This window comes from Leopardus geoffroyi, chromosome A1, assembly GCF_018350155.1.
Source record: "Leopardus geoffroyi isolate Oge1 chromosome A1, O.geoffroyi_Oge1_pat1.0, whole genome shotgun sequence".
NCBI classification, from domain to species: domain Eukaryota; kingdom Metazoa; phylum Chordata; class Mammalia; order Carnivora; family Felidae; genus Leopardus; species Leopardus geoffroyi.
In genome coordinates, this window is record NC_059326.1 from 24,479,826 (window position 1) to 24,505,781 (window position 25,956).

Consider the following 25,956-nt stretch of genomic DNA (forward strand, 5'->3'; position numbering starts at 1 on the left):
CGTTTTCAAATGCTGTAGCGGCAAATATTTCCGACTGGGTTTCTCAAGATTTAAGGCAAGACGTTAGTGACTCTTAGCAAATGAAAGTGAGACTCCCTTTATGGATCCTCCCCATGAAGTGGGGTGAAAGGGTCTCAGGCTCATCCTAATAACTCTTTACACAAGTGTCTGCCGACTTTGGGCACCTCTGTCGAACGACCCAAGGTTGCCTCTGCCAAAAATCCCGGGCTGTTCTCTCCCCTTGGTACTGCGGTCTCAGTGGTCTCTTGCTGGGACTGATGGTAGGGGAGGGACCACTATTCCTAACAGTTGGCTTCAATTCCCTCAAGATCACCTACTCAAAAAATGACTGGCCAACAAAAGTAAACGTGCTACCCTCATAGCACACACGTTGCCTCTTCAACCCTGTCCCGCCACCCACCTGCACACAGCCAGCCTCTCACCATCTTTGGGACCCAGGCAACGAAGAGTTTCCCAATCCACAGTGAATACCACTGCCGATTTTTTTCTTCTACCTCTAGTCCCATTCAAACTGCTCATAAATGCCACGATCTAAATGAAATTATTTGGTGTACCAGGACACATCGTAAATGATTTCGAGATGGGCAGAATCACTGCTCGGGGCTTGTCTAGTACACCCTTCCGGGTTATTTCCGTTTTTCATGGTCTTTGACTTACTTTACAACCCTGTAACTTGTTCTAACACTGAAAACTGATAGTAATACAAGTAATTTTTGTGCATAGAAACACAGACAAATTGAGGCACCTGGGTGGCTCAGTTGGTTAAGCATTCAACTTCGGCTCAGGTCATGATCTCACGGTCTGTGAGTTCAAGCCCCGCATCGGGCTTTGTACTTACAGCTCAGAGCCTGGAGCCTGCTTCAGAGTCTTGTGTCTCCCTCTCTCTCTGCCCCTCCCCCAATCATGCTCTGTCTCTGTCTCTCTCAAAAATAAATAAACATTAAAAAAAATTTTTTTTAAAGCACAAATTGTCATGAGTGCAGTGGAACTGCAACTGATTGCTGCCCTCTCACAACTATTCATAAATTCACTTCAGTAAGCCCACTAGCGTGAATGCATGCGTGTTTGTGCGTGCTGAGTTCTCCTTTAAACAGGTTGTAACATCTTACTGGTTTCTTCGTTAATTAATGAACTATATATATTTATATACTATTATATATTATATACATATAATCTTTGATGGATGTTATATTTGTATGAGAGTCATGATTTCTACCTTTTTTTTAATGTTTATTTTTGACAGAGAGAGAGACAGAGCGGGGAGGGGCAGAGAGAGAGGGAGACACAGAATCCGAAGCAGGCTCCAGGCTCTGAGCTGTCAGCACAGAGCCCGACGCGGGGCTCGAACCCACAGACCGTGAGATCATGACCTGAGCCGAAGTTGGACGCTCAACCGACTGAGCCACCCAGGCGCCCCTGATTTTTACCTTTTTAAAAGAATTACCCTTTAAAGGGTGATTAGTTTCAACTATAGGGATGTGGCGTTGCAACGTTAAAATTTCAGTGCAGACAATTTAAAGACTCAGTTGCTTCAGACTTCTGGTCAAGGTCATTCTTTTTTTTCATTATGTAATATAGAGCTCTCAGAACCTCTGAAAAAATCCTCTCACCCCCTCCAAAAAAATCCCATCCTATAAAGGAGTTAGGGAAAAGAAAAAAAAATCTTATGAACAAATGTCTTAAAAAATTAACAACTGTTTGAGCACCGGTGATGACATATATATTATTTGTACTTTGCAGCAATTTTTTCTCAAAAGAAACTGCACATTTTATTTGATAGGTAATAAAAAAAGTAAAGTTTTTTTTTTTTAAGTACTAAATGAGAAAACAAGTCAGTTTGGATGGCACCTCTGTGTAACACACTTTATGCTTTAGTGTTTCCTGGGCCCTTCTGTCTTCTACTTGTATTTCATTTTTTCCTTCAATATATGGAGTCCATACAGATTACCTGGGCTCTGAATATAACAACATGAAGGGACATACTTTTTAACCTTGTCCTTTTTTAGGCATGAGGTCAGTTCTTAAAGGAGTCAGTGGGTGATAAAAATTCTTCTAAATTAGTGTTTATTACAAACTGGTGTTCTGGAAAGCACTATTCTGGGAGATGCTAAACGGTAGGTCTCACAAAAAAAGAGGGGAAGACTTCTGTGTTGCTTGGTGACATATAGTGCAGATTAGCACAATACATGGGCTTTGGGCTTTTTTGTTTGTTTGTTTAAGTATACCTATATCCGACAGAACACTTTTCCATAGAATATACTTTGGGAAAACAATGTCTTATTTATTCCTTAATTGATCCAATGGCATCACTGAGGTTAGAAATAAATAACTGTTTTTCAACCCCCTATGGAGTCTGGCGAGTAAGTTTCCTCCAGATGTATTATTCTCTATTCATGAACAGATGAATTAATCACTGAGTGAAAGGGGTCAATTTTCTTATGTTATTTTCACATTCCTCTCTGCTATGGCTTGCCAGCTGCCAAGAGGGGTATCAGAAAAACACTGCCTGATTTCATAAGGTTAACGTGGATATGCTTACATTAATAGATAACAGTTCCACATGATCCAACTCTGAAAGTGACCCAAATCTTCTGGCTATTTTCTTACCGCTCACAGAGATTATCTCATTCCACCTGTCGTGACAGTCCATCTGGTCCAGAGAGTATGAAGGTGTTCCAAGAAATGGCAGGAGGTGAAAAAACAATGCCTCACAGAATAAACTCTGTCACCTAAACATTCCATCCCTTGAATGCTTCCAGATAAAGAACCACAGAATATGTATTTATTCTTGACTTAACTTATCTTCCCTGGAGAAGTCTATTTATGATTATTACGCATGCTGAAATTCTTGGCTGCATTATTTTACCAAGATCGCCCCTCCCTGAGCTCTCACAGCACAAGTATTCTCTTCAGAAGTAGGGTAATATTTTTTACATCATATTCTACAATTTTTCAGCTACTACAGTCTATTTTTTTTTTACTTTTGAAAATGAAGCAATGCATTTAGATTTGAATTGGGAAGCTGAGAAAACCAAAACTGTCTTTTTCCTCAAAAGCAACTCTTGTAAAAAAACTTTTTATTTGTCCTGTTACTATCATTGTTACTAGCAAATAAGAACAGCAAGGAAAACCAAAGCGAAGCCCTGGCCTGGCCCTTACACCTCCAGACTGCAGTCAAAACCCACTCACCTTTAAAAAGCCCTAATTCCTTGTTTGGAGGTTCTAGCAGGGGAGCGCAGCTACTCACATACCCTTGACCGAAGAACGGTCCTCCTCTATCGGGGAAGGTCGTCCTCTTTGATCCAGTGTGCAGCCTTGGGAGGAATGCACATGGAGCAGTGAGGGAGGAAGGGGACACCTGCCTAGCCAGCCAGATCAGCCGAATCAACGCTGGCGATCAACGGGGTGACAGATTTGCAAATGCCATAAAGGATAAAGGGTGAGTATCCAAAATCTATAAAGAACTTACCAAACTCAACACCCAAAAAACAAATAATCCAGTGAAGAAATGGGCAGAAGACATGAATAGACACTTTTCCAAAGAAGACATCCAGATGGCCAACAGACACATGACAAGATGTTCAACGTCACTCATCATCGGAGAAATACAAATCAAAGCCACACTGAGACACCACCTCACACTGGTCAGAGTGGCTAAAATGAACAAATCAGGAAACTACAGGTGCTGGCAAGGATGCAGAGAAATGGGAACCTTCTTGTACTGGGAATGCAAACTGGTGCAGCCGCTCTGGAAAACGTGTGGAGGTTCCTCAAAAAGGTAAAAATAGAACTATCCTATGACCCAGCAATAGCACTACTAGGAATTTACCCAAGGGAGACAGGAGTGCTGATGCATAGGGGCACATGTACCCCAATGTTTATAGCAGCACTTTCTTTTTTTTTTTTTTTTTTTAAAGAGGTTTATTTGAGGCTTCTAGAACCTGAGCCTCTTCTCTTAACCTTTCACGTATAAAGAGTTGCTTAATCTATGGGATAGCACATTCATTCAAGGCCAAGTTTCCAACGTTTATTTATTTTTGGGACAGAGAGAGACAGAGCATGAACGGGGGAGGGGCAGAGAGAGAGGGAGACACAGAATCAGAAACAGGCTCCAGGCTCTGAGCCATCAGCCCAGAGCCTGACGCGGGGCTCGAACTCACAGACCGCGAGATCATGACCTGGCTGAAGTCGGACACTTAACCGACTGCGCCACCCAGGCGCCCCTATAGCAGCACTTTCAACAATAGCCAAATTAAGGAAAGAGCCTAAATGTCCATCAATTGATGAATAGATAAAGAAGATGTGGTTTATGTATACAATGGAATACTACTTGGCGATAAGAAAGAATGAAATCCTGCCATTTGTAGCAACGTGGATGGAACTGGAAGGTATCAAGCTGAGTGAAATAAGTCAGTCAGAGAAAGAAAGGTATATATTTTCACTCATATGTGGACCTTAAGAAACTTAACAGAAGACCATGGGGAAGGGGAAGGAGAAAAAATAGTTACAAACAGAGACAGAGGGAGGCAAACCATAAGAGACTCTTAAATACAGAGAACAAACTGAGGATGGATGGGGGTGCGGTGGGGGAGAGGCGGGAAATGGGTGATGGGCATTGAGAAGAGCACTTGTTGGGATGAGCACTGGGTGTTGTACGTAAGCAATGAATCATGGGAATCTACACCAAAAACCAAGAGCACACTTTACACACTGTATGTTAGCCAATTTGGCAATAAATTATATTTAAAAAAAAAAAAAAAAAGCCCTAATTCCATCTGACCCTCATGTTAAGACAGCAGGGAAGAAGGTATGGATGATGTTAACTAGGCAGAATCCAACAAAGAAAGGACTGAAGATTAAGAAGTCAAATTCTCGCACACTCCAATTTAATGAGGCAAAGGCTTCAAGACTTGTTCTCATCTAATTTTATAATAAAATGACTTAACTCATAGAAATTTGGTATCAAGTCAAAGTTCGTTTTTAGCCAACCAACAAAGTATACTATTACAAGGGTAAGAGAGGGCATCAGATCTCACTAAGAAGCCACAATACAGAATTCTTTCACTACACATTCCAGTCACTGAGACTCTTTTCCATTAAGGATCCCACAATACTACAGTTTTTTCCTGCTTTCAAAGTAGTACTGTCCTTCCACTCTCAATATGTTTAAACACTTTTTTTATTTGAAAACTATCCCGAATTTAAGAAGTGAGAAAGAATGAAAGAGCTAAGTTAACCAATAGGGAGTACCCAAAGTAGGCAGAAATAATAGAAAAATGGAAGAAGGGGAAATATGAAAAAAGACAAAGACAATGATGAAATACATGAATCTTCAGGCTCAGAGAGCAAAACAAAGTTTATAGCTAGGTAAATCAAGATAGAGCTATACATAACATAGCAAAAAATAGAGAGCAACAAAGATAAAAAGAAGTTAGGGGGAGAAATCAAAAGGAAAAACATAAAAATTCTCTACAAGCCTAAATCATTTGGATTAGCGAAGGACTTCTCTATAGCAAAACAGAGGCCAGAAAACACAGCATCTCTGAAATATAACAGAAAAGAACTGTAACTTAAAACTTTACACTAATACAGCCTAAAGTTTTATCCCAAGAACTGAACCTTCCTTCAACAATGAGGTGAAAAGACATTTCAGAAAAAAGACTGTATTTACCACAAACATTATCACTAAAGAAACTTCTTAAGATCGCATGCTATAAACAAAGAGATTCATCCTAAAAAGAGTGAGATGAAAAACCAGAGAATCTGGTGAAAAATATAGGTAAGTACAAATGAGCATCAGTTCACTCAAATCAAGGTAAAAAGCAAGAGGGACCTAAAATATAGAATAAAAATAATATACGTTTGCAGAGGAGTGCTTGCCATTAAAGCTTTCTGTGAATGTTATCAATTTGGGGAGGATGAGAGAGGCATTTTTTACCTTTAGATCTTTAGGCTTTTGCAATTTATAGGTAACCTTTCAATTAAATGTATAAAGATATAATGACAAACTTCTAAACCAGAGAAAGGAAAAAACTGGAATAAATAAAACTTGGAATATTCAATAGAAGCTAGGAAAGGGCAGGGAAAAAGAAGCAAAGATAATCTTGACAAACAAAATACAAAGTAAGAAGAAAAATATAAATCCACATACATACGTACCTAAACCAAGGTTGAAAGGTTGAAAATGAGGAAGCGAAAACATGTATGTGAGCGAAAGACACCAAAAGAAAGCTAAGACGTAACTATTAATTTCATATACAATAGACTGTAAGTCAAAAAAAAAAAAGCGTTTTAAGGATAAAGTGAATCACTACACAATGATAAAACTTGGCAGTTTGTAAGAAAGACATACACTTTGGAACTTGGGCTCAAAATACCTGGCCTATAACTTGGTCTTAAAATACATCTATTAAGAATTGATGGAATTACAGGGGTAAAAACCAACAGATCCACAATCATCCTATTTTGCTTAAAGCGCATCTCTCAGTAACAGATATATATTAAACAGGCAAAACGTGTTAGGGTAAAGACAAGATGAGCTGCATACTTAATGGATTTACTAGAATCCACATACAACACTTAGAGGACATACATACTTTCAGAATACTTACAAAATTAACTACACACAGGCTACAAAGCAAATCTCAACCAAGGTAGAGAATCAACATCAGACAAAATATTTTCTAAACACAGTGCAGTAACATTAAAAATCAATTATAGAAGGTAACTTGAAGAATCTACTCTATAGCAAATGCATGGGTCAAAGAAGTAATATTGAAAATTAGAAAGGTTTTAAGAGTGATTTAAAAAATACCACACATCACAACTTACAGGACTCAGCTACAGCGCTACATATAGGGAAATTCATAACCTTAAATGCTCCTATGAGATTAATGAATGACATACCCTAAACTCTAGAAATTAGAAAAAAAATAAACATATAAGAAAATAGATGGAAAATGACAGATAAAAATCAGAAACTAGTGAAATAGAAGATAAAAACCCAAAAACATTGGTCACTGAAATTAAAAGATGATCCAACAAAAAAATACACAATCAAAATAGACAGACTTCTAAAAAAGGGGGGATAAAGGAACACAAATCCACAGTATTAGGAATTTGAAAGGCAAACCAACTACAGATACAATAGAAATGTGTAAAATTACAAAAGTCCTCCTTTATTTCAATATTTATGTTGGTCTCCTGGACAATTCTCTAGCAACTATTTTTAAGACTATGAAACTGTCCTAAAGGGCATAGTTCGCATTAGACAAGATAACAAAGGTGAAAATGTCAGGCAAACTGTAACAAAAACCCACACCCTCCTCCTTGTGTATACGCTCTTTTTCTCTTTCCCTCTTCTTTATGACAGTACTTGTCATTGCAAACTGCAATATTCTTAGAAGAAACAGAATAAGCTGATTCTTGACGAAATGGCAATGTTTCAGAGGGTTTTTAATCTGTCTAGCTAGAAAAATAAATTAATTTGCACCTTGTTCGTCTTGACTTGCAGAAAAAAACTTTGAGAATTACTATATACAAAACATCTAAATAATGAATTAGCCGTAGGTATTTACCCCATTTTCGGAGGGAAAATCTTCAGCACAAAGATCTTACAAATTTTATTAAGATCAGAAGCAGAACTGAAAACAAAATCAACACATTCTGACAGCACTCTAGCCATCAAAGCCATAATGTCCCTTTTGTGTCTCTCTGTTCCTGTTTAATACAAACACTGATCTAAAACAACATCTATTATCAGGTGACATGTATAATGGAAAAATCCTCTTTGGAAGTCTTGCCAAGTATGAACTATACTAAAAGGAATGGAATCTGGTAAGAAATATCCTACTATTAACTTATTCACCCTTAATAAAGCCTGACAGCTACCAATGCCAATGTACAGAATTTTACAGGTGCTACAATTTATAAATATATTAAAAATTTTAGAGACCACTGTCTCTAGGTTCTGCCTTGAAAACAAATGCCCAGTGGGCACACTGGAAAAGACAAGGCTTAACCCATACACTGTTGGTCATGCTATTGATGAGTCTGGTGGCCATTTCCAACTCAAGCATTCTACAAAAAAATATCTTCAAATTTTAAGATAATGCTTCCAAATTCCAACATGCGTTGCTGTGTTTTGGTGTCTTCCTGCTGATCTGTCATTTGATAAAACACAGCCTAGCTTCCAAAGGTCAGTTCCAAAATAGCTCATTTTCCCTTTGAAAATAAAGTAAGACCTTCATAAAAGGATTTGGGATACACGTTTGTCTTGAACTGAACAAATCTCCTCCCCTTTTTCAATGTAGGAAGACACCATCAATTTTCTCAGTTTCTAGAAAGAATAAATGCTATCTTACAGTCAAGACCTTCAGAAATGTCAGTGGCAAGGCGAGGGATAAAATTAAAATTCTTAGGAATAAAAAATTAATTCAGTTCACAACCAAAATATAAAATCCGTGCTAAGGCAACCTTAGCACGCAAGACGCTTCTCCAAATCCTTCAGATAGTGAGCTATTCTTAGGATTAAAGATTATTTCTCAGAAGGACCTCCCCAAACCGCCCCCCACCCCACCAAAGGAATGTAGGGATACAGGTTATGTGGCCATCAGGAAGTTGGCTCTTTCTGCACATTGTTTAGCAGCCAAAAAGGATGCCAGGCTTCAGAAAAAGCATCCAAAACAGATTCCTTTTTTGGTATGATAACATTTTGTTCAAGAGCCTGCCCTTTCCTTCACAGGCAATGCCTCAGAAACTATTCCTAAATAGACTGATAGACACAGGGGGGCTTCTAATGAAGAAGCCAGCTCCCGATGTGTGTGTTTCACCCTTGGAAAGTAAAACCACTCACCAGGAGTTCTGGAAGCAATATGATCAAATGCTGTAAAGAACTTCCATTTTGGGCAGTTTCTATTCCTGAACCTCTCTGAGATGAAACTTTTAAGCTAAAGTCCCTAGTCTTAGACTCGTAACACCCCTCTGTTGCCAAGCGTTTTGCTAGTCCGGGTTATTCTATTTTCCTAAGGTACATCTTCTCCTTGGGTCTAATCAACAACAGCCTCTCCAGCACCTTAAAATAGAGTTTAAACTTTGAAAGGCTTTCCTGTGTAGCTCAGGTTCAAAGTGTTTGTTCTCTATAGGAACAGCTCTTGCTTGATCGTTTTTATTGTTCTTGGCCACATTTCTGGGATTAAGACACTTTATAACAGGAAGAAACACAGTGGCACCTACACTAAACTAACATAACCTTCTGTTGTGAACACCAAGACGCAGAGATTAAAAGCCCTGAGACTTCAAACACAGGCTACATAAACAGCAATAAATTAGCATTTTCCACGAGTCTGACATTTCTATCATGTGGGAAGATGCTGAAGTGTTTTTCACTGTATTTCACAGTGAAGAGTTTTATCTTGCATGTGCTAATTACACCCATCTCTAGTCTAAGACAGGAATTGGGTTTCTGGCACTAAGCAGCCATTGACACTTAGAGATAACATCTTTGAGACATCCCTTAAGCCAAGAAGCTGTGTAGGCAATGGGGAGTACCACCACCACCACCATCAGCTCCATTGTCATCCTTAGCACCATCACCATCAAATATTTGTGGCTGTTTCCTCTGCTGAAATGCCCAATATATCCCACAGGGTGTGATCAATTTTGAATGTTTCCCGTCAATGCAAAGTAGCTTCATATGGCATCTCTCCTACTTTAAAACATACAGCACTAGTGAGTTCTATATGTGATTTATTAAAAAAGAGAAAAAATAAAAAATACCTTGAGACCGTGTTTAATTTTAAGGATAGGAACATGCAATCTGTGAAAATCTGAAAAGCAACATCTCTACACTATTTTATCTAAACAGCTCTTTACTCGCAGTTCACAGAAATAAGAGGAAAAACCCCTAAGCACTATGGAAGAGAAAGCAGTTTCAGGTACTGATTTGTAAAGTCTGATGAACGTGCCTATTTGCTAAGTTGTGTCAGAACAGGCTACAGCTGACAGAGTCCGCATTAAGTGTGTGCCTAAAAGCAATTTACAGTTGGTCTTTAATTTTCTAAAATTTATACAGATTTCCCCGATACCTCTAGGTCATGATTTGATGATACACTTCTGTCTAGAGTATAAGCTTCTTTCTTTGGCATAATCCCCCATTTGTCACAGAAAAAAAAAAACTGCACGAAGACAACTCAGTTCTTCTACAACGCAGTATGTCTGCGGCTTCCTGAGTCCCCTGCTTCTTTTTCAAGTACACAGATTGACAGCCTCTCTTCCAAAGGCCAAAGTCAACGGGAGTCCACTATGCCCCTTCACCATACCCAAAAAGAAATAAATTTTATTTCATTGATTTGATTTTCATGAGAGGAAGAAAGGAACTGAAAAGTCCACAGTGCCCAATCCTGGATATTGTGGACGGGACATGTATCATGATCCCACACAAGCACAATATTCTAAATGCCTTCCTGGTTAGCGGCATGACGGTGGCGAGGAGTGGAGTAGGAGTTTGAGCACGAGAAGAACTCACACAGACTACACTATTGTGTGGATGATGCCACTCAACATCTTAGAAGAGATCATGATTTCATTATATGCCACTGGTATTTTCCAGGCATCATTATATATTTGCAAGTAATATTATGTATTATATATTTGCAAATAAACAGATGTGACAGTCATCTACTATTTTACAAGTTACAAATAAATCTTTTAGGCAAATACAACATTGTACCTCAAATCACTATCAAACACAAAAATAACTCAATTGCAAATGGTCCAATACTTAGAAGACCTATTCCAACTAAACCCAATAAATTGGGAATTAAAGGCTCTATAATTGAACAAAGGGCCCATCTTCCTGGTCACTTTAAAGCTTTCCCTACGTTATTTTATGTTACATATTTATACTTGTGAAGTAAATTTAAAAAAGGGTATCAAAAATAATTACATATACATATCAAAAATAATTACATATATATTATATATAATAATTACATATATATATACACACACACACACACACACATAAGCATACACACACACACACACACACACACACACACACACACACAGGACCTGGCTTTCAAAGAGTTTAGAGGATGTACTTACGTTTTCATATACCCTGATACAACACCTAAAAAGTAAGAGACATACTTTTTTCTTAATTTTCTATATGTAGCTCTCAATTCCTTTAAAGAGTCAGGATTCAGCACTACAGAATAGGTATTAAAGCATAGAGATGTGAGCAAAGAAAGACAACACAAAACAAAAGTGATCTATATAAAAGGGGAAAAGGATAGAGGCAAACGAGAAATTAAGCAGATAGAAAACAACATTTAAAGAGTTGGGTGTTCAACAACCCCTTTCTTTCTTTCTCCTTCCTATTACCTAGCAATTCACCACAAAACTGTCTGCAATATACCCACATTGTTCCTCTTCAGCATCATCAGTCTCAATGACTCTGTTCTTGCCCTTAAAGGTTCTGAAATCCACACTTCAATACATCCTTTCTATCATCTGAAGACAACAATGTTACTCTACTCTCAACTAAGCTCGACATGAAAATCATCATACCAAAACCAATTATATAAATGCTTTTAAAACCTAACATAGGGGCGCCTGAGTGGCTCAGTTGGTTAAGCATCCAATATTGGCTCAGGTCATGATGATCTCGCAGTTTGTGAGTTCTAAGCCCCGTATCAGGTTCTGTGCTGACAGCTTGGAGCCTGGAACCTGCTTCAGATTCTGTGTCTCCCTCTCTCTCTGCCCCTCCCCGACTCACTCTGTCTCTCTCTTTCCCTCTCAAAAAATAAATAAACATTAAAAAAAGTTTTTAAATAAATAAAACATAAAGGTTAAGATTAGATTATTTTAGATTTATAGAATTCTATAGTTTATATTATCCCAGAAGAGTTATGTCATCTATACCCAAAAGTTTCTCATTGTATATGGACTTAGTGTAACAATGCAAAGGTAAATCTTCTTATTTGTTACATGTAGCACTGCTGGATGTGAAAATGCCACAGCGGGACAGATACAGGTAAGTAAAGTGAACACACCAACTGCATATGCTCTTGGGATATTTCCTCCATGAAGACTGGAATTAGAGGGCAGATGTTTCAGGGAAATAGTGAACCAAACTCTGTAGACACCACTATGTTGGCTCCATCCAGCAATTCCAAGGAAATTAACATTCTGCTGTTACGGAAATAGTTTAGACTGTCTCACTCAAGAAAACTCAAAATGGTCAGATGAACTAGAAACCTGGAGAAGTTGAAAGTAAGCTACAGGAGTCTCTAGAGATTATGCTAATAGTAATTTACATCTCATTTACCAAAAAAGTAGCAAAGGCCACTTAAAAACATGAGTAGGACTTTTTTTCACTCCCAAGGAGGATATGCACATATAATGAAATGCAACAGAAACCCACTCTGACTGCAAAGAAAGCAAGAGAAGACCCCAACTCTCAGTAGCTAGCTTAAAAAAAAAAACTAAAAAATAATTGACATTATTATCTATCACAAGTTAATGCTATATCTGGTCCATTGGGAATTTTGCACTTTAAAGTTTGGTATGTTTGTTACACAGCACAAGCCTTGCTAATCAGGTGCTGCTCTTCACACACCAAGATAATGCCACTGACATGAGTGAAGGCTTTGCTCAGGCTTGAACTTTGGAACCTTGCTTTTTTTGCAGAGATAGATTTGATATAACAGCTTCTGTCTCCCTCCTGACATCCAGTATGAGTCAAGGAATTAGGAGACAAAGAGCCAAAACCTAGCCAGAGCAGCTGATAGTCACAGCACAAGGTCTAAAACCAAGGCCTTAAAGTAGCTTATTTTCTTAACTTCAGAGCTACTCAGGGGCATTAATATGTGACACTGTGCTGTGTGTAATTAGAGAATCAACACAGACCACCAGCCTGTCCTCAGCAAATGCTGACCTAACTGAATGGGGTTACAAAGACAGCAAACTTCGTATCTTACTGGAGTTGCTCAGTGCTCTTGAATTTTCTCAGGTGGCCAAAAAGGAACAGGCTCAGGCAGTACTAAGTAGAAAATCCAAAGGTACAAAAACTCCCAAAGACCAGCAAGGTCCCAACGGGTCAAAACCTCTAAGTTCTTTTTTCGCTTCCTTTAGCCCTCCTCCTCCCAAAACTACACCAACACCCAAAGACCATATACCAAGCACCAAAGAGACAAAAGGTATAAATGCTGCCATATAAATTACTGTAGAAAAACTAAACACTGGTATGTTGTCATACTGACATTCAGAGAAGTCTAGCACCAAAAACAGTATGAATGGCACTACAAATCTATTATGGAAGGTAGTTCTTTAAAAAATCCTTGTATGATTCACTTCAAAAGATGATCAGGAATTGCCAAGAAGAAAAAGCCCTGATAGAAATGGAAGCATCATTATTTGGGGTTCTTTTTCTGTGAATTTGATTACAATCTTTATAGACAACCTACCTCAAGTTTAAGTAAGTCAGCATCTGCAGATTAATGATGGCCTCAGGAATGACTCTGATGCAATTATGATACAGATTAAGAATTTCCAGTGATACAAAATGGCACAATTCCATTGGGACTTCGACCAGTCGGTTTTTAGATAAATCTATGAAAAAAGGAAAGAATGTTTTTCAATAAATCTTCAACACAATCAAATACAATTATCAACTATCAATACTTTTTTCCTTAACATGTTTTAAAATAAACATAATCTAAATTTTTGGTAGCTCTGTTACTCCAGGGTTGATTTCCTTTTCCTGGCATATTACCCAATTTATATGGAAAAGCCAAAATATTGCTGCAACAGTTTTAGCTTTTTTATATTAATTTGGAAACGCAGGCCAGATAGAAGGCCTCAACTGAAAATTATTTCAAAGTCATTCTCCCCTAGGTAAGCATGAAAGCTGTATCCCTTAATATACCTGAATATTTAATATTTAGTTTATTTAATTCAGTTTTGTATTCATAACATGTATTGTCTCTTGGAACATGTCTTTTATAACCTCCGCAAACACACACACACAGACAACTAAACAAGTATTTCGTTCACTAGCATCACTGAGTACCCACAATGTGTAAGACCAAGATAAATCAACGGTGTCTCTCTTAAGGACAGGCACTGTGCCTGCCACATGACCAGCAATAAAACTGAGCTCTCTTGGCCAAGGATACCAAAGACCTTACTAATGGTGGTCTACAGAGCAGTGTAAACACACAGCATGGCTTACAATACTACCATCTCAACAATAAAAATATGGAATAGTCCGTAAGGTCTAAGTATGGGAATGGTAGACATAACCAAATACAACAAAAGAGCTACCACTCTTGAAAACTGTAACTCGACATCAATCATCTCAAGCAGGCTGAGCTGACTGAGGAAGGACTCAATCAGTACGAATGGAAGATGTTTCTTAAATAATATATCCTATATACTTAAAGAATCACACTCCATTGAGAAAAAAAAAAAAGAATATTGAAACAGGTCAATGCTCTAACGAAGTAGAAGTCAAAGGGATATCCTCCTGACTAACCCACCAAGAAATAAAAACATAAAGAAAAAACACGGGCCTCGATGGCTTCAGGGGTGAATTCTAAGCAAGTTTAAAGGGACAATTATGCTAATATTCAAACTATTCCACACAAGGTAAAAGAAGGTAAGTTTCTAAATACTTATTTGAATAGTAAGGTATAGTACTGATACCAACGCCTAAGAAGTATCCAAAAAAGAAACTATTTATGAATCTCCCTTCTAACTACTGATGTAAATCCTAAATTTAAAAATTAGCAAGCAGAATTGAGCAGTACATAGAAAGATTAACATACTATAACTATGTGGGATTTATTCTAGGAATACAAGGATTTTGTATTATTGAAACAATTCACTATATAACTAGAGTAAAGGCAAAATCGCTTATGATCACCTCCATAGATACTTAACAGGTATTGATAAAATACTGAATACATTCTTTTTCAAAAACTACTTTATTGAAGTATATCTTCTATATCATAAAACTGACCTATTTGAAGTGATCTCTAGCAACTTTACCAAGTGGAACATCATCACCATAAATCAGAACATTGTTTTAGAATATTTATATTCGTTCTTAATGCAATCACTTAATAAAAGAACAGTTGGCTATTTCTCACATAATCTCTCTCTCTCTCTCTCTCTCACACACACACACACACACACACACACACACACACACACGCATGAGAGAGAGAATTCTTTTATTTATGGCTAAACCTTGAACTACTAGAAATATTACCAGTAAAATCAAGACAATACATCATTACCACTATCACAACTTGCTATTGTTCAGGACATACTAGCCACTGACGTGGATAAGGAAAGAAAAGAAGAACCAAAATTGGAAACAAAAAGATAGAATTATCAGTATTTACAAATAATATGATTGTTTTCCCAGAAAACCCAAAAATATCAAGAGAAAAGCTATTTCAAATGTTAAAAAGGTAGAGGGTAGAAAATGAATATGCTGAAAAATAGCCTACACACACACACATACACACACATACACACACACACACTCACTAGCAAAATGATACAACACAAGAAATCTAATTTATTATAAGAGTAAAACATCTGGAAATCTGACGAAACATGCAAAGTTCATATGAAGAAAACTTTGAAATGCTACTAAGCAATAAAAAAGAAAGGTTACAATTGAAAAGATGTTCCCTGATAGTAAATAAGACAGCATCAAAAAAAGTGTCAGTTCTCCCTAAGCTACACGTGTATAATGGAATGAATCCCCAATTAAAAAAATAGACTTCTACAACATATACTTTTTGATTTGCTGAGGTTATTACACAAGTTGACTTTAAAGTTCATATGGTAAAATAACAATGCAAAAATAGCAAGGTATCTCTCAAAACAAAAGGTGCTCTAGGGGGCACCGGCTCCCCTAGGCATTAACAGACACATCATAAGGCAGTGTGATGGGCAGGTGAGAAGGTCAAGGGAGCAAATTACAAATAGGTCAAAGATATATATGGAAATCAAGTGTGCAGTCAAGGTTGCATTTCAATTCAAAAGGTTAAAGAGGTAGGGTCAGTAAACAGTTTGAGAAACCTGAATAGTCAGCTGAAACAAAGGATGACCTATTTCACTCCTTTTATTTCAATACATCCTAAATGAATTAAATGATTGCCTTTAAAAAGTGAAGCCATAAGAGCACTAGAACAACACATGGGAAGTTTGTGTTTATGATCTTAGAATGGAGAAAGCCTTCCTATGAATGGCATAACACAAGACTTATGAATCAACACCTAACAAAATTTAAGGCATTTTAAAACAAACAAAAATTCTACCAAAGACATAAATGACAGTCAATGAATGGGGGCAGGGTGGGAAGTCCTACAATACATAAACCCAGTAAGCTAATTTTTTATACATATAAAGAGCTTCTACAGTCAATGATAGTAAGTTTGAAACTCTGGGAAAAAAAGGAAGGAAGGAAGAAAGGAGGGAGGGGAAAGGAAGGAAGGAGGGAGGGAAGGGGGAGGGAAGGAAGGAAGGAGGGAAGGAGGGAAGGAAGGAACGAAGGAAGGAAGGAAAGAAGGAAAAGAAATGAACAGATGGCTCACAGAAAAGGAAATATAAATGGCTCTTAAGCATATGAAAAACTGATCAACCTGACTCAAATGTGAACAATGTAAATCACAGCTACATGGGACATTTTTCACATAGTAGACTAGTAAATATCAAATAGTTTAATAAACACATCATAATGCTGAGGACATGATGTAAATGAAGAACATGTCAGCAAAATCAATCAAAATTACAAATGTACATACTTCATTCAACCTAGAAATCTTTCTCATCTACAGATAAACTCATATGACTGCAAATGACATTTTTTAGCATGGCTGGAAAGAACAAAAAATAGAGAGCAAGTTAAATATCTGTGTGTGGTTATACATTAATATGCTATTAATAAATATAAATAAAACTAAAATTAAATCAATCAATATTAACATACTGTTAATATTTCATGTGGTGTAATAGAATATTAAACATTATATTCCATAATGAAGTGCTGATACTATGCAGTCATTGAAATGAATGAAGCAGCTTTATTTGTGCTGATCTGGTACAGTCCTGACATATTATATATATTTTTTAAAGCCTGGTACAGAAACAGTATTAGTATTTGTGTTTGTAAATGAATATTTACACAGTTGTTTAAGTATAAATAGATTATCTCTGGAAGCTGCAGAAGAAACCGGTAGAAGTAGTTGTTTCTGGAGAAAGCATTTCTTGTTGAGAGGACAGGTGTCGGGGGGGGGGGGGGTCCCGCAACTGTACATCCGGCTGTGGCTTTAGAAATGTGAGTGCATTGCTTATTTGATTTTATATATAGAAATGAATTCCATACACATATATATATATATAATCTGTGTGTATATACATAGATATAGGATTATGTATATATACATATGTGTATATATACACATGTATGTGTTATACATATATGGGTTTATGTATATGTATCTGTGTATGTATACACATATACAACTTCCTACCAACATTCTTGTTTTTTTATTTTTTTTAAGTTTATTTATTTATTGTGTGAGAGAGAAAAAGTACAAGCAGGGGAAGGCCAGAGAAAGAGGGGGAGAGGGAGACAAGGGGAGAGACAGAGAGAGAGACAGAGAGAGAGAATCCCAAGCAGGCTCCATGCTGACAGCGCAGAGCCCGATGCAGGGTCCATCTTGCAAACTGTTGAGATCATGACGTGAGCTGAGATCATGACGTGAGCTGAGACCAAGAGGTGGACGCTTAACCAACTGAGCCACCCAAGCGCCCCTGTACCAACCTTCCGTCTCTACATGCAGAATTTTGTTTCACTGGAAAAGAGATTTGAGAAGCCAGAGCAAACCGCGAAGTCCCATGCTCTTAATTAAGGGAACTACAGGAGCAAGCTTCTTTTCACGAATGTTTAAAATCGCGACAGAAAAAAACTCCAAAAGTCTTGCATTCTTTCTTCCTGAAACTCTCTACTGGACACGGCAATCTTCTTGTGCTACGGTGCTGGAAATTTGCCCAGAAAACTTTTACGTGCGTTTTTCCTTCAGATTCAACTCAAATTTCTACTGAGGCTCCAGTTTACATTCAAAACTTTACCTTTCCTGAGAACTGCTAGGATGGCACTATCAAGCTGAATGTCTCAGTAACTATTTTAAATAATAATAATGTTATTATTAGTTTCAGTGTCATGAATGCTTTTTAAAAAAAAAAAAAGATACAGGCGTTTTTGTAGAAATGCTGTCATATAACTATAAACCTTTTACTTTTTTATTGTTTTTAAGCTTATTTATTTATTTTTGAGAGACAGAGAGAGCATGAGCACAGGGGGATGGGCAGAGAGAGAGAGAATCCCAAGCCGGCTCCCAACCATCAGTGTCAGCCTGACACAGGTTCCATCTCACAAACCACGACATCATGACCTGAGCTGAAACCAAAATCAGACGCTCAACCAACTGGGCCACCCAGGCACCTCAACTACAAACCTTTTAAATGATCATGGGATACCAAATCAATAATAGAAACCACCCCAACCAGAGTGCAGATCAATTCTAAATCTATAACCACGTGTTATATGTTTGAGAAAGTTACTCAATTTCCCAGGTCTATGTTTCTGGATACGTAAACTTAAGAGTATATGCAACTGAAAACGTTCTAACGCTCTTTTCAGATCTCAGATTTCTGTATATAAATAAAAAGTATTTAGAATTCAAGTATTTTCTGTCAAAAGTACTCAGAATCCAAGTGGTTTGGCTTCATCATAGTAATCAATAGCAACAGTGGAGTATCACAAAAAGTGATAAAATGCAAACCCACACATAACAAATACTGGCACATCTTTTTAATAAATTTGTCCTTTCATTGTAAAATCTATATTCTTATTACATAATCTCTTTTAGGAGTGCTCTGTTTTCAAACTTGGGGAAAATGCAATGGCAGGAGAAAGAAATGATATAATAGCTTATAAATTAAGCTATATTTAATTCTGGTCTCAACTTACTAATAGCATCATCATGAACAGTTACTGTTAGAATAATGTTCTAATTGGTGTCTGAGTCTGGTATCTTTGTTACTACTCAGAATAAAGACATGATATGCTCTCGCCCCTTTTGACAGTCTCCTCCACAATCTCCAGATTGGAAGGGAAGCTTTAGCACTTTCCTTCCATAATTTCCTCCTGCAGCCTAACTTCACATGCCAGAAGGAGCTGAATGAAGGGCTGGTGAGAGCTTCTGAAGAGATGCTCTTAGTCCTGCCTGCTGAGAGAAGAGGAAGCATATTTGGTAAAACATAAATTGCCCTCATTTTAAATTGTATCTGATATCTCCTCTTTAATCCTTGTTTTTAATGGTGCAGTTCTGGAGGTATTTTTTCCGGAATCCTTCTTCTGAAAGGCCTCAGGCTATTCATTATAAATAAAGTTACAAGAAGGGCACCCAGGTGGCTCAGTCGGTTAAGCGTCCGACTTCGGCCCAGGTCATGATCTCACTGTTCTTGGGTTCGAGCCCCATGTCAGGCTCTGTGCTGACAGCTCAGGGCCTGGAGCCTGCTTTGCATTCTGTGTCTTCCTCTCTCTGCCCCTCTCCCACTTATGATGTGTCTGTCTCCCAAAGATAAATAAACATCAAAAAAATTTAAATAAAGTCACAAGGTATAAACACTGGGCATCTGCCATGCCCTAGCCTACATTGCTAGCCACCCAAACAGACCTCCAGGTCTACTTGGTTAGTGAGAATTTACCTAGGCACTGTGCTCCCTATCATCCTGGGTCTGTGTTCCAGTTTCTACATCAAGAGGGAAGAAATTTATTACAAACTCTGCATACAGCTCAGACTCTTTCAATGCCTATATAAAAACAGTTGCCTAGATCAGCATCGTTCAAATTAAAACAAAGCTGAAAAACAGGAAAAAAAGTTTTCCTTTCTTATTTTTTTAAGTTCACTACCCATATGATTAATTATCGACTTACTTATCAACATATACTAAGTACATGGTTTCTGGAGAAACAAAAACCACACAGACTTACTTTTATTTTTAGTGAGTTTATCATTTGAAAAGTGAGATGAGGCAAACCTAGAACAGACTAGAAGGTAAGATGTTCTAATTGAGCTAAAAAAGGAAAAGATACATGTAAAGAGCTAAAATCCAGGGATGCCTGGGTAGCTCAGTCGGTTAGGTGTCTGACTTCAGCTCTTCGTAGCTTGTGAGTTTGAGCCCTGCGTGGGGCTTTGTGCTGACAGCTCAGAGACTGGAACCTGCTTCCGATTCTGTGTCTCCCTCTCTCTCTGCCCCTCCCCTGCTCACACTCTGTCTCTGTCTCTCTCAAAAATAAAATTTTTTTAATAAGTAAAATAAAGAGCTAAAATCCAGTTGGGTAAATCACGTCACCACCCGTTGAGCACATCCATTACACCACACATCGTATCTGGAGTTTCATATCTGGTACCTCGTTTAAACCATCCCAAAGAGGGGCACCGGGGTGGCTCAGTCAGTTGAGCATCTGACTCCTGGTTTGGTTCACGTCATGATCTCACGCTTTGTGAGTTCAAGTCTGCCATCGGGCTTTGGAGCCTTCTTGGCTCAAGCTCCACGATGACAGCTTTGGAGCCTGCTTGGGATCCTCTCTCCCTATCTTCCTGCCCCTTCTCTGCTCCAGCTCTCTCTCTTTCTCTCTCTCTCAAAGTAAATTTAAAATTGTTTTAAAAATAAGTAAATAAACCATCGCAAGGAGCAGTGTTCCCATCATCCGAGGAAACAAGTCTCAGGAGGCACCAGTGACTTGCCCAAAGTCACTGATGAGACAAGCAATTCTACTCACACCTAAGTATGTCTAACTCTAGGGCCTGACTGAGTTCCCTGCACTCTTTCTCCACAGAATAATGCCAGCAAGACCACGATGTGTCCCTCTAGACTGTTAGGAAGATATGACAATTAATCTTCACTGCATTTTCATTTGTCCAAAATGCAATCACAAAAGAAAATCAGCATGTTCTGTGCACGGACTCAGGGGGGAAGACAGTTATAAACATGATGTTCAAAAAATAAAGTACTGAAAACAATATGTCAGCTAACGGGCTAAATTCTGGAAACAGCTACAGGAAACTTGCTAAGTAGAAATCCTGGCCTAAACTGGTAATTACGTGAAACTTACGTAAGCACTGTGTTCATTGCAGAGTTTAGAATGGTTTTCAGAGCCATGACTTACTTTTCCTACTTGTCTCTGAGCATCATTTATTTTTGCAATTAACTTTATTACTGGAAGACAGAAAAAGGGTGCAAAAAAACAGGCACGTGTGCTTTCTCGTGCTTTACTCAGGCTAATGCAGAAGTCACCTTGTGCCTTTGGGCATCCACAAGCACCATGGGAAAACTTTCCAGAAGGGCTGAAGTCAGTCTGGATTATGATGTTTTGACTTTGATAATGCAGAGTAGATAACCCAATTATAAATATGGATGGGGGGAATAACATACAAACTTTTTTCAAAATCTTTCCTGTTAGCCAAAAGCAAAGAAATAAACAAGGTCTGATCCTTCAAGAAGAAGGAGGAGGAGAGGAGGGGGAAGATGGGGAAGGGGAAGGAGGAGGAGGAAGCAAAGAAGCAGCAACAGAAGAATGAAATCTAGGACTCTGTTGTAATGAAATCTGTAAGAGGACAGTCAGTTCACAGCGTCACACAGTTGTGAACACCGCTAACTTGGCCTTGGAAAGCACAGAGATACGCCAGAAGGCAGCGGAGGCCAGGCAGGAGCCCGGCGGTCCCACTGACTATCACAGACAGACTGAGATGGAAGCGATGAAGGTTCTCCAACCCAGGAAAGACAAAACAACAAGGGCTCACAGATACTAGGCATGTGTTAAGCAGAAAATTAGAACCTTTCTCTTGCAATGCAACCAAATCCAGCTGGGCAAATGGGTCTGGAGCTATGAAAGGACCCAGTAGGTCTGAGTGACACTAAGTAAGCTTTTAGAGGTAGAGATAAATATAGATGAAGAATGCATATTAATTTTTATTGTTTGTTTTTCTAATTCTGTTATAAATAGATACAGGTGCTACCTCTAAAGTGGTAGAGCTTATGGGCTACTTCCCTAAATAAAACATTTGCCTAGTTATTTCTCAGCCTTGTTGGTACACTGTAATCACCTGAAAGTTTTTGGAAATCCTGAAGCCTGAGACCCATGGCTATAAATTTTAGGATGTGGCTCTGACATCAGGATACCTTGGATATCCAGGTGACCCTTCTATTCTAGGGGAAATGCAGTTAAGTAGGTGATCCAGCCTCTCAGGTTCCCTACCTAAGCCACGCCTCTCCAACAGGTGGCACTGAGCTAGGGGCAGACAAGGGGGCCCAGGAGAGGTCTGGTTTGGAGTGCCCACTGCTACCTTACCAGGAATCTTACTTTGGAAAAGGAAACTGACTTGATAGAGTTAACTACTGGTCAATTAGATTTTTATTCCCCCAAATTATTCTCCACTAGTATATTAAAAACTAGTTTGAGTGTTTGATCAGAGCAGCAAAAATCTGACCTGGAAGGGATTTTTATGTATCATGAATCGACTATCATCATAGAAATTTAAGTTTTTCCTCATTGGTTTCTCACCAGACTCAAGTGAGGCAGGTACTGTTACAGCTCTCAGTTATGTGTGGACACTAAGGCTCAGGGAGGCTAGGTAACGTGCCTGACGATACAGAGCTAGTACGTAACAAGGTAAGAAGTAAACCAGCAGGTATGACATGAAAGCCTTGCTCTGAACTATTACTGATTCTGCTTCATAGGACTCCAATGCAGGGAAAGCCAGCTGTTCATATGGGTGTCTCTTTTTATTTATTTATTTTAATTTATTTTTTACATTTATTTATTTTTGAGAGACAGAGAGAGACAGAGCATGAGCAGGGGAGGGGCAGAGAGAGGGAGACACAGAATCAGAAGCAGGCTCCAGCCCCGAGCTGTCAGCACAGAGCCCGACATGGGGCTTGAACCCACGAACCGTGAGATCACGACCTGAGCCGAAGTTGGACCCTTAACCGACTGAGCCACCCAGGCGCCCCTCGGTATCTCTTTAAAAAAAAAAAAAAAAAGATTAAGAGATCCATTTCAGATACCTGATCAGAAGACATTAAAGGACCTCACAACTCTGTACTAAAAGTAAGTGACCTTTGACCAGGTCTCCTAAAAATTCTCTCCAGAAAGAGCATGTGCATCAGTGCCTTGTTTCCCACCCCGAGCTGGACACTGTCCTTCTTTGCTGCAAACGCGCCCTGGGGTCTAGCCCTGCACCGAGGAGCAGGCAACACCCGCGTTCTGTGCAAACACTCCCGGGCGGCAGACCGGAACCCCAGAACCACGTCCTCCCCACGTCCGCTTCTTAATTGAAGCACTGACATGAAAGCTTGTGCAGCCAGAAATAAAACAATAAGTTTCGCCACGGCCAAAACAAGCTTTGCAAATCCCTAAAATAAAGTGGCCAAATGAATAAAAATAAGCAGGGGAGGGTAGAAAAACAGTCGATGGAATCTGGTGTGCAGTCAGCACCGTCAGACGCACGATGTTGTTTTTGTATAAAAAAGGAAAGTGGTGCCTCAGGAGGAACTGGATGAGGCCAGCAGTCCAGCAACAACATCCTGACTTATCAGCCACAACAGCCATGCGCCAGAAGCGCTGACAGACCAGTACAGCTGGGAACCTCATTTGCTGTGTCTTGCTTTCTGGTCGGAAGAAAAGGCCTAAGCTTGGAAGTTCAAGTCCTGTCTTGTTCCAGCCAAGACCACATGATATATTTTTCAAGCTGAACAATAAACATGCCATCATGAGAGTTTAAGTTTAGAATATTAGCACTCATCATGCTATTTCAATAATTGGGTGAAATGGGTGTCCTTCATATATAAATCTAACCTTCTGACCCGCCCAGCTGAAGCATAGGACCTACTATTTTCCAAAGACTGAGAAGGGATGCTCTGTGCCTGGCCTCTCTGTCCTCTTGCTTGGTCACTCCTGGGGCCACAGTGCAGAGACAGTCCTTAGGTGGAAGCATGGTCTGGGGCCACCTGCCGTCTCTGGACAACCCATATCCCCTCACACCTAGGTGGGCAGGGGTCTCTTCAGAAGAACCTCAACTAGGGGTGCCTGGGTGGCTCAGTCAGTTAAGCGTCCAACTCTTGGTTTCGGCTCAGGTCATGATCTCTAGGTTCCTGAGAGCCCTACATCAGGCTCTGTGCTGACGGTCCAGAGCCTGCTTGGGATTCTCTCTCTCCCTCTCTCTCTGCCCCTCCCCTGCTTGCACCCTCTCTCTCTCTCTCTCTCTCTCTCTCGCTCTCTTTGAAAATAAGTAAACATTACAAAAATAAGAATCTCAGCTATATCTTTCTGTCCCTCCTGAACTTCCTCCCTCTGCTGCACAATCTGGCATCTGACTGCCCCTCACTTCAACTTTTCTCTCAGCACAGACACCCTACCCTGCCCCATGACGCAGCACCCCCGGGGGTTCCCCCAGGGCACCTGCACATTTGGAAATCCCAGTAGTGAAGCATAAGCCCCTGGGCTGACGCATCCTTGACTCTAGAGATGAAAGCACCTAACGCTTCCAGGGTTAAACGGTCATAAACGGGTACATAAATGTTTTGAGGGAGTCCATCAAAATTTCAGGCTACATCTCTAAGAGAGCAACAGGAAAAAAGTCTTATCAAACAGTAGAGAGGAGTTAAATAATTCCTCATTATGAGCCATGAGTCTTCCCTGGCCACCTGTTTAAAGTTTCCACAGCTCTGCCTTAAGCTCCTTGCTCTCATCTACATTTTCCTCTTTTCTTAGCACTTAGATAAACTCCTAACACAACATACCATTTATTCTTGTATTTGGGTTATTAATGTTTGCTCCCCCCTACTAGAATGTTAAGTCCCGTGAGGGTTGGGATTTTGCATTGTTCACTGGTAGACAGTAAGAGTGTAATAAATATCTGTTGAATGAATGGAGGAAAGCAGGCTCTTAGGTCAGACAGCTTGAGTTCAAATCCTGCTCACACCACACTCAGCTGTGTGGACTTGGAAATAGTCATTTAACTTCTCTATGCCTCAATTTCTTCACCTGTAATATGAGGGTAATAACAGGACTAGTAGCCCCACTGAATTACTAGAAGGATTAAATGAGATGATTGATACCTTTAAAGTCCTTAGAGCAGCGTCTGGCACAGCGTGAAATACTCTAAGAAAAGCCTCTTTTGTTAGGTTAGCCAATGCTGGCTTCTGAGTATTTCTAGCAAGAAATATACTGGTTGGGCTGGGAAAGAGCTTAAAAGTCTAACTGACAATCATGTATACCACACGCACAAGTGCCTCATAATAACAAACAACAGATCTTAGATTAAAAAAAAGAATTTTTAAAAAATAATGTATTTTGAGTGAAAAATGTGTAAGTTGGTTGGAAGGTTTCCCTTTCACAGGCTACAGGAGGAAGTAAGAAATAGAAATTACTTTTGGTAAAGGCCAAAAAGCATATGGTGACAGATTAGACACCCGGCACAGCGATTTTATTAGCAGGTGATACCTAGTAAGCCCACAAAGTACAAAGAGGTAATTACATGTAGGTGGCCTTTTACTAACAAATATATTACGGAAATGCTGAGAGCAAAAACTGATTTCTATATTGCACCTCTCCTATCCAAGGCGCAGCCAAAAAATAAAAAAATAAAAATTACAGATTACACATGTTTAAAAGACCAGCATACATATGGGGCTGGGATTGGGAGGGAAGGAGGTAGTTCCTGCCCCGAAGGATAATCATTGCACTTAACCTCTAAAAGAGGCTTTCTGCTCTTAAACACAATTCTAACAAACGCTATTATTAACTGTTCCAGGCCCACAGCATTTTAGAAGCAACAAATA

The 25,956-nt window shown here is 39.0% G+C and overlaps 1 protein-coding gene across 5 annotated transcripts in view; it reads right to left on the reverse strand.

The window, feature by feature from the left end:
- Window positions 1-25,956, reverse strand: part of LRCH1 (leucine rich repeats and calponin homology domain containing 1) — a 202,981-nt gene that overhangs the window by 89,870 nt on the left and 87,155 nt on the right. For all 5 annotated transcript variants that reach the window (XM_045476397.1, XM_045476365.1, XM_045476376.1 and 2 more), the window contains exon 2: window positions 13,491-13,635. In XM_045476397.1, the coding sequence (XP_045332353.1) occupies window positions 13,491-13,635 (145 nt within the window). The remainder of the gene's footprint in view (window positions 1-13,490; window positions 13,636-25,956) is intronic.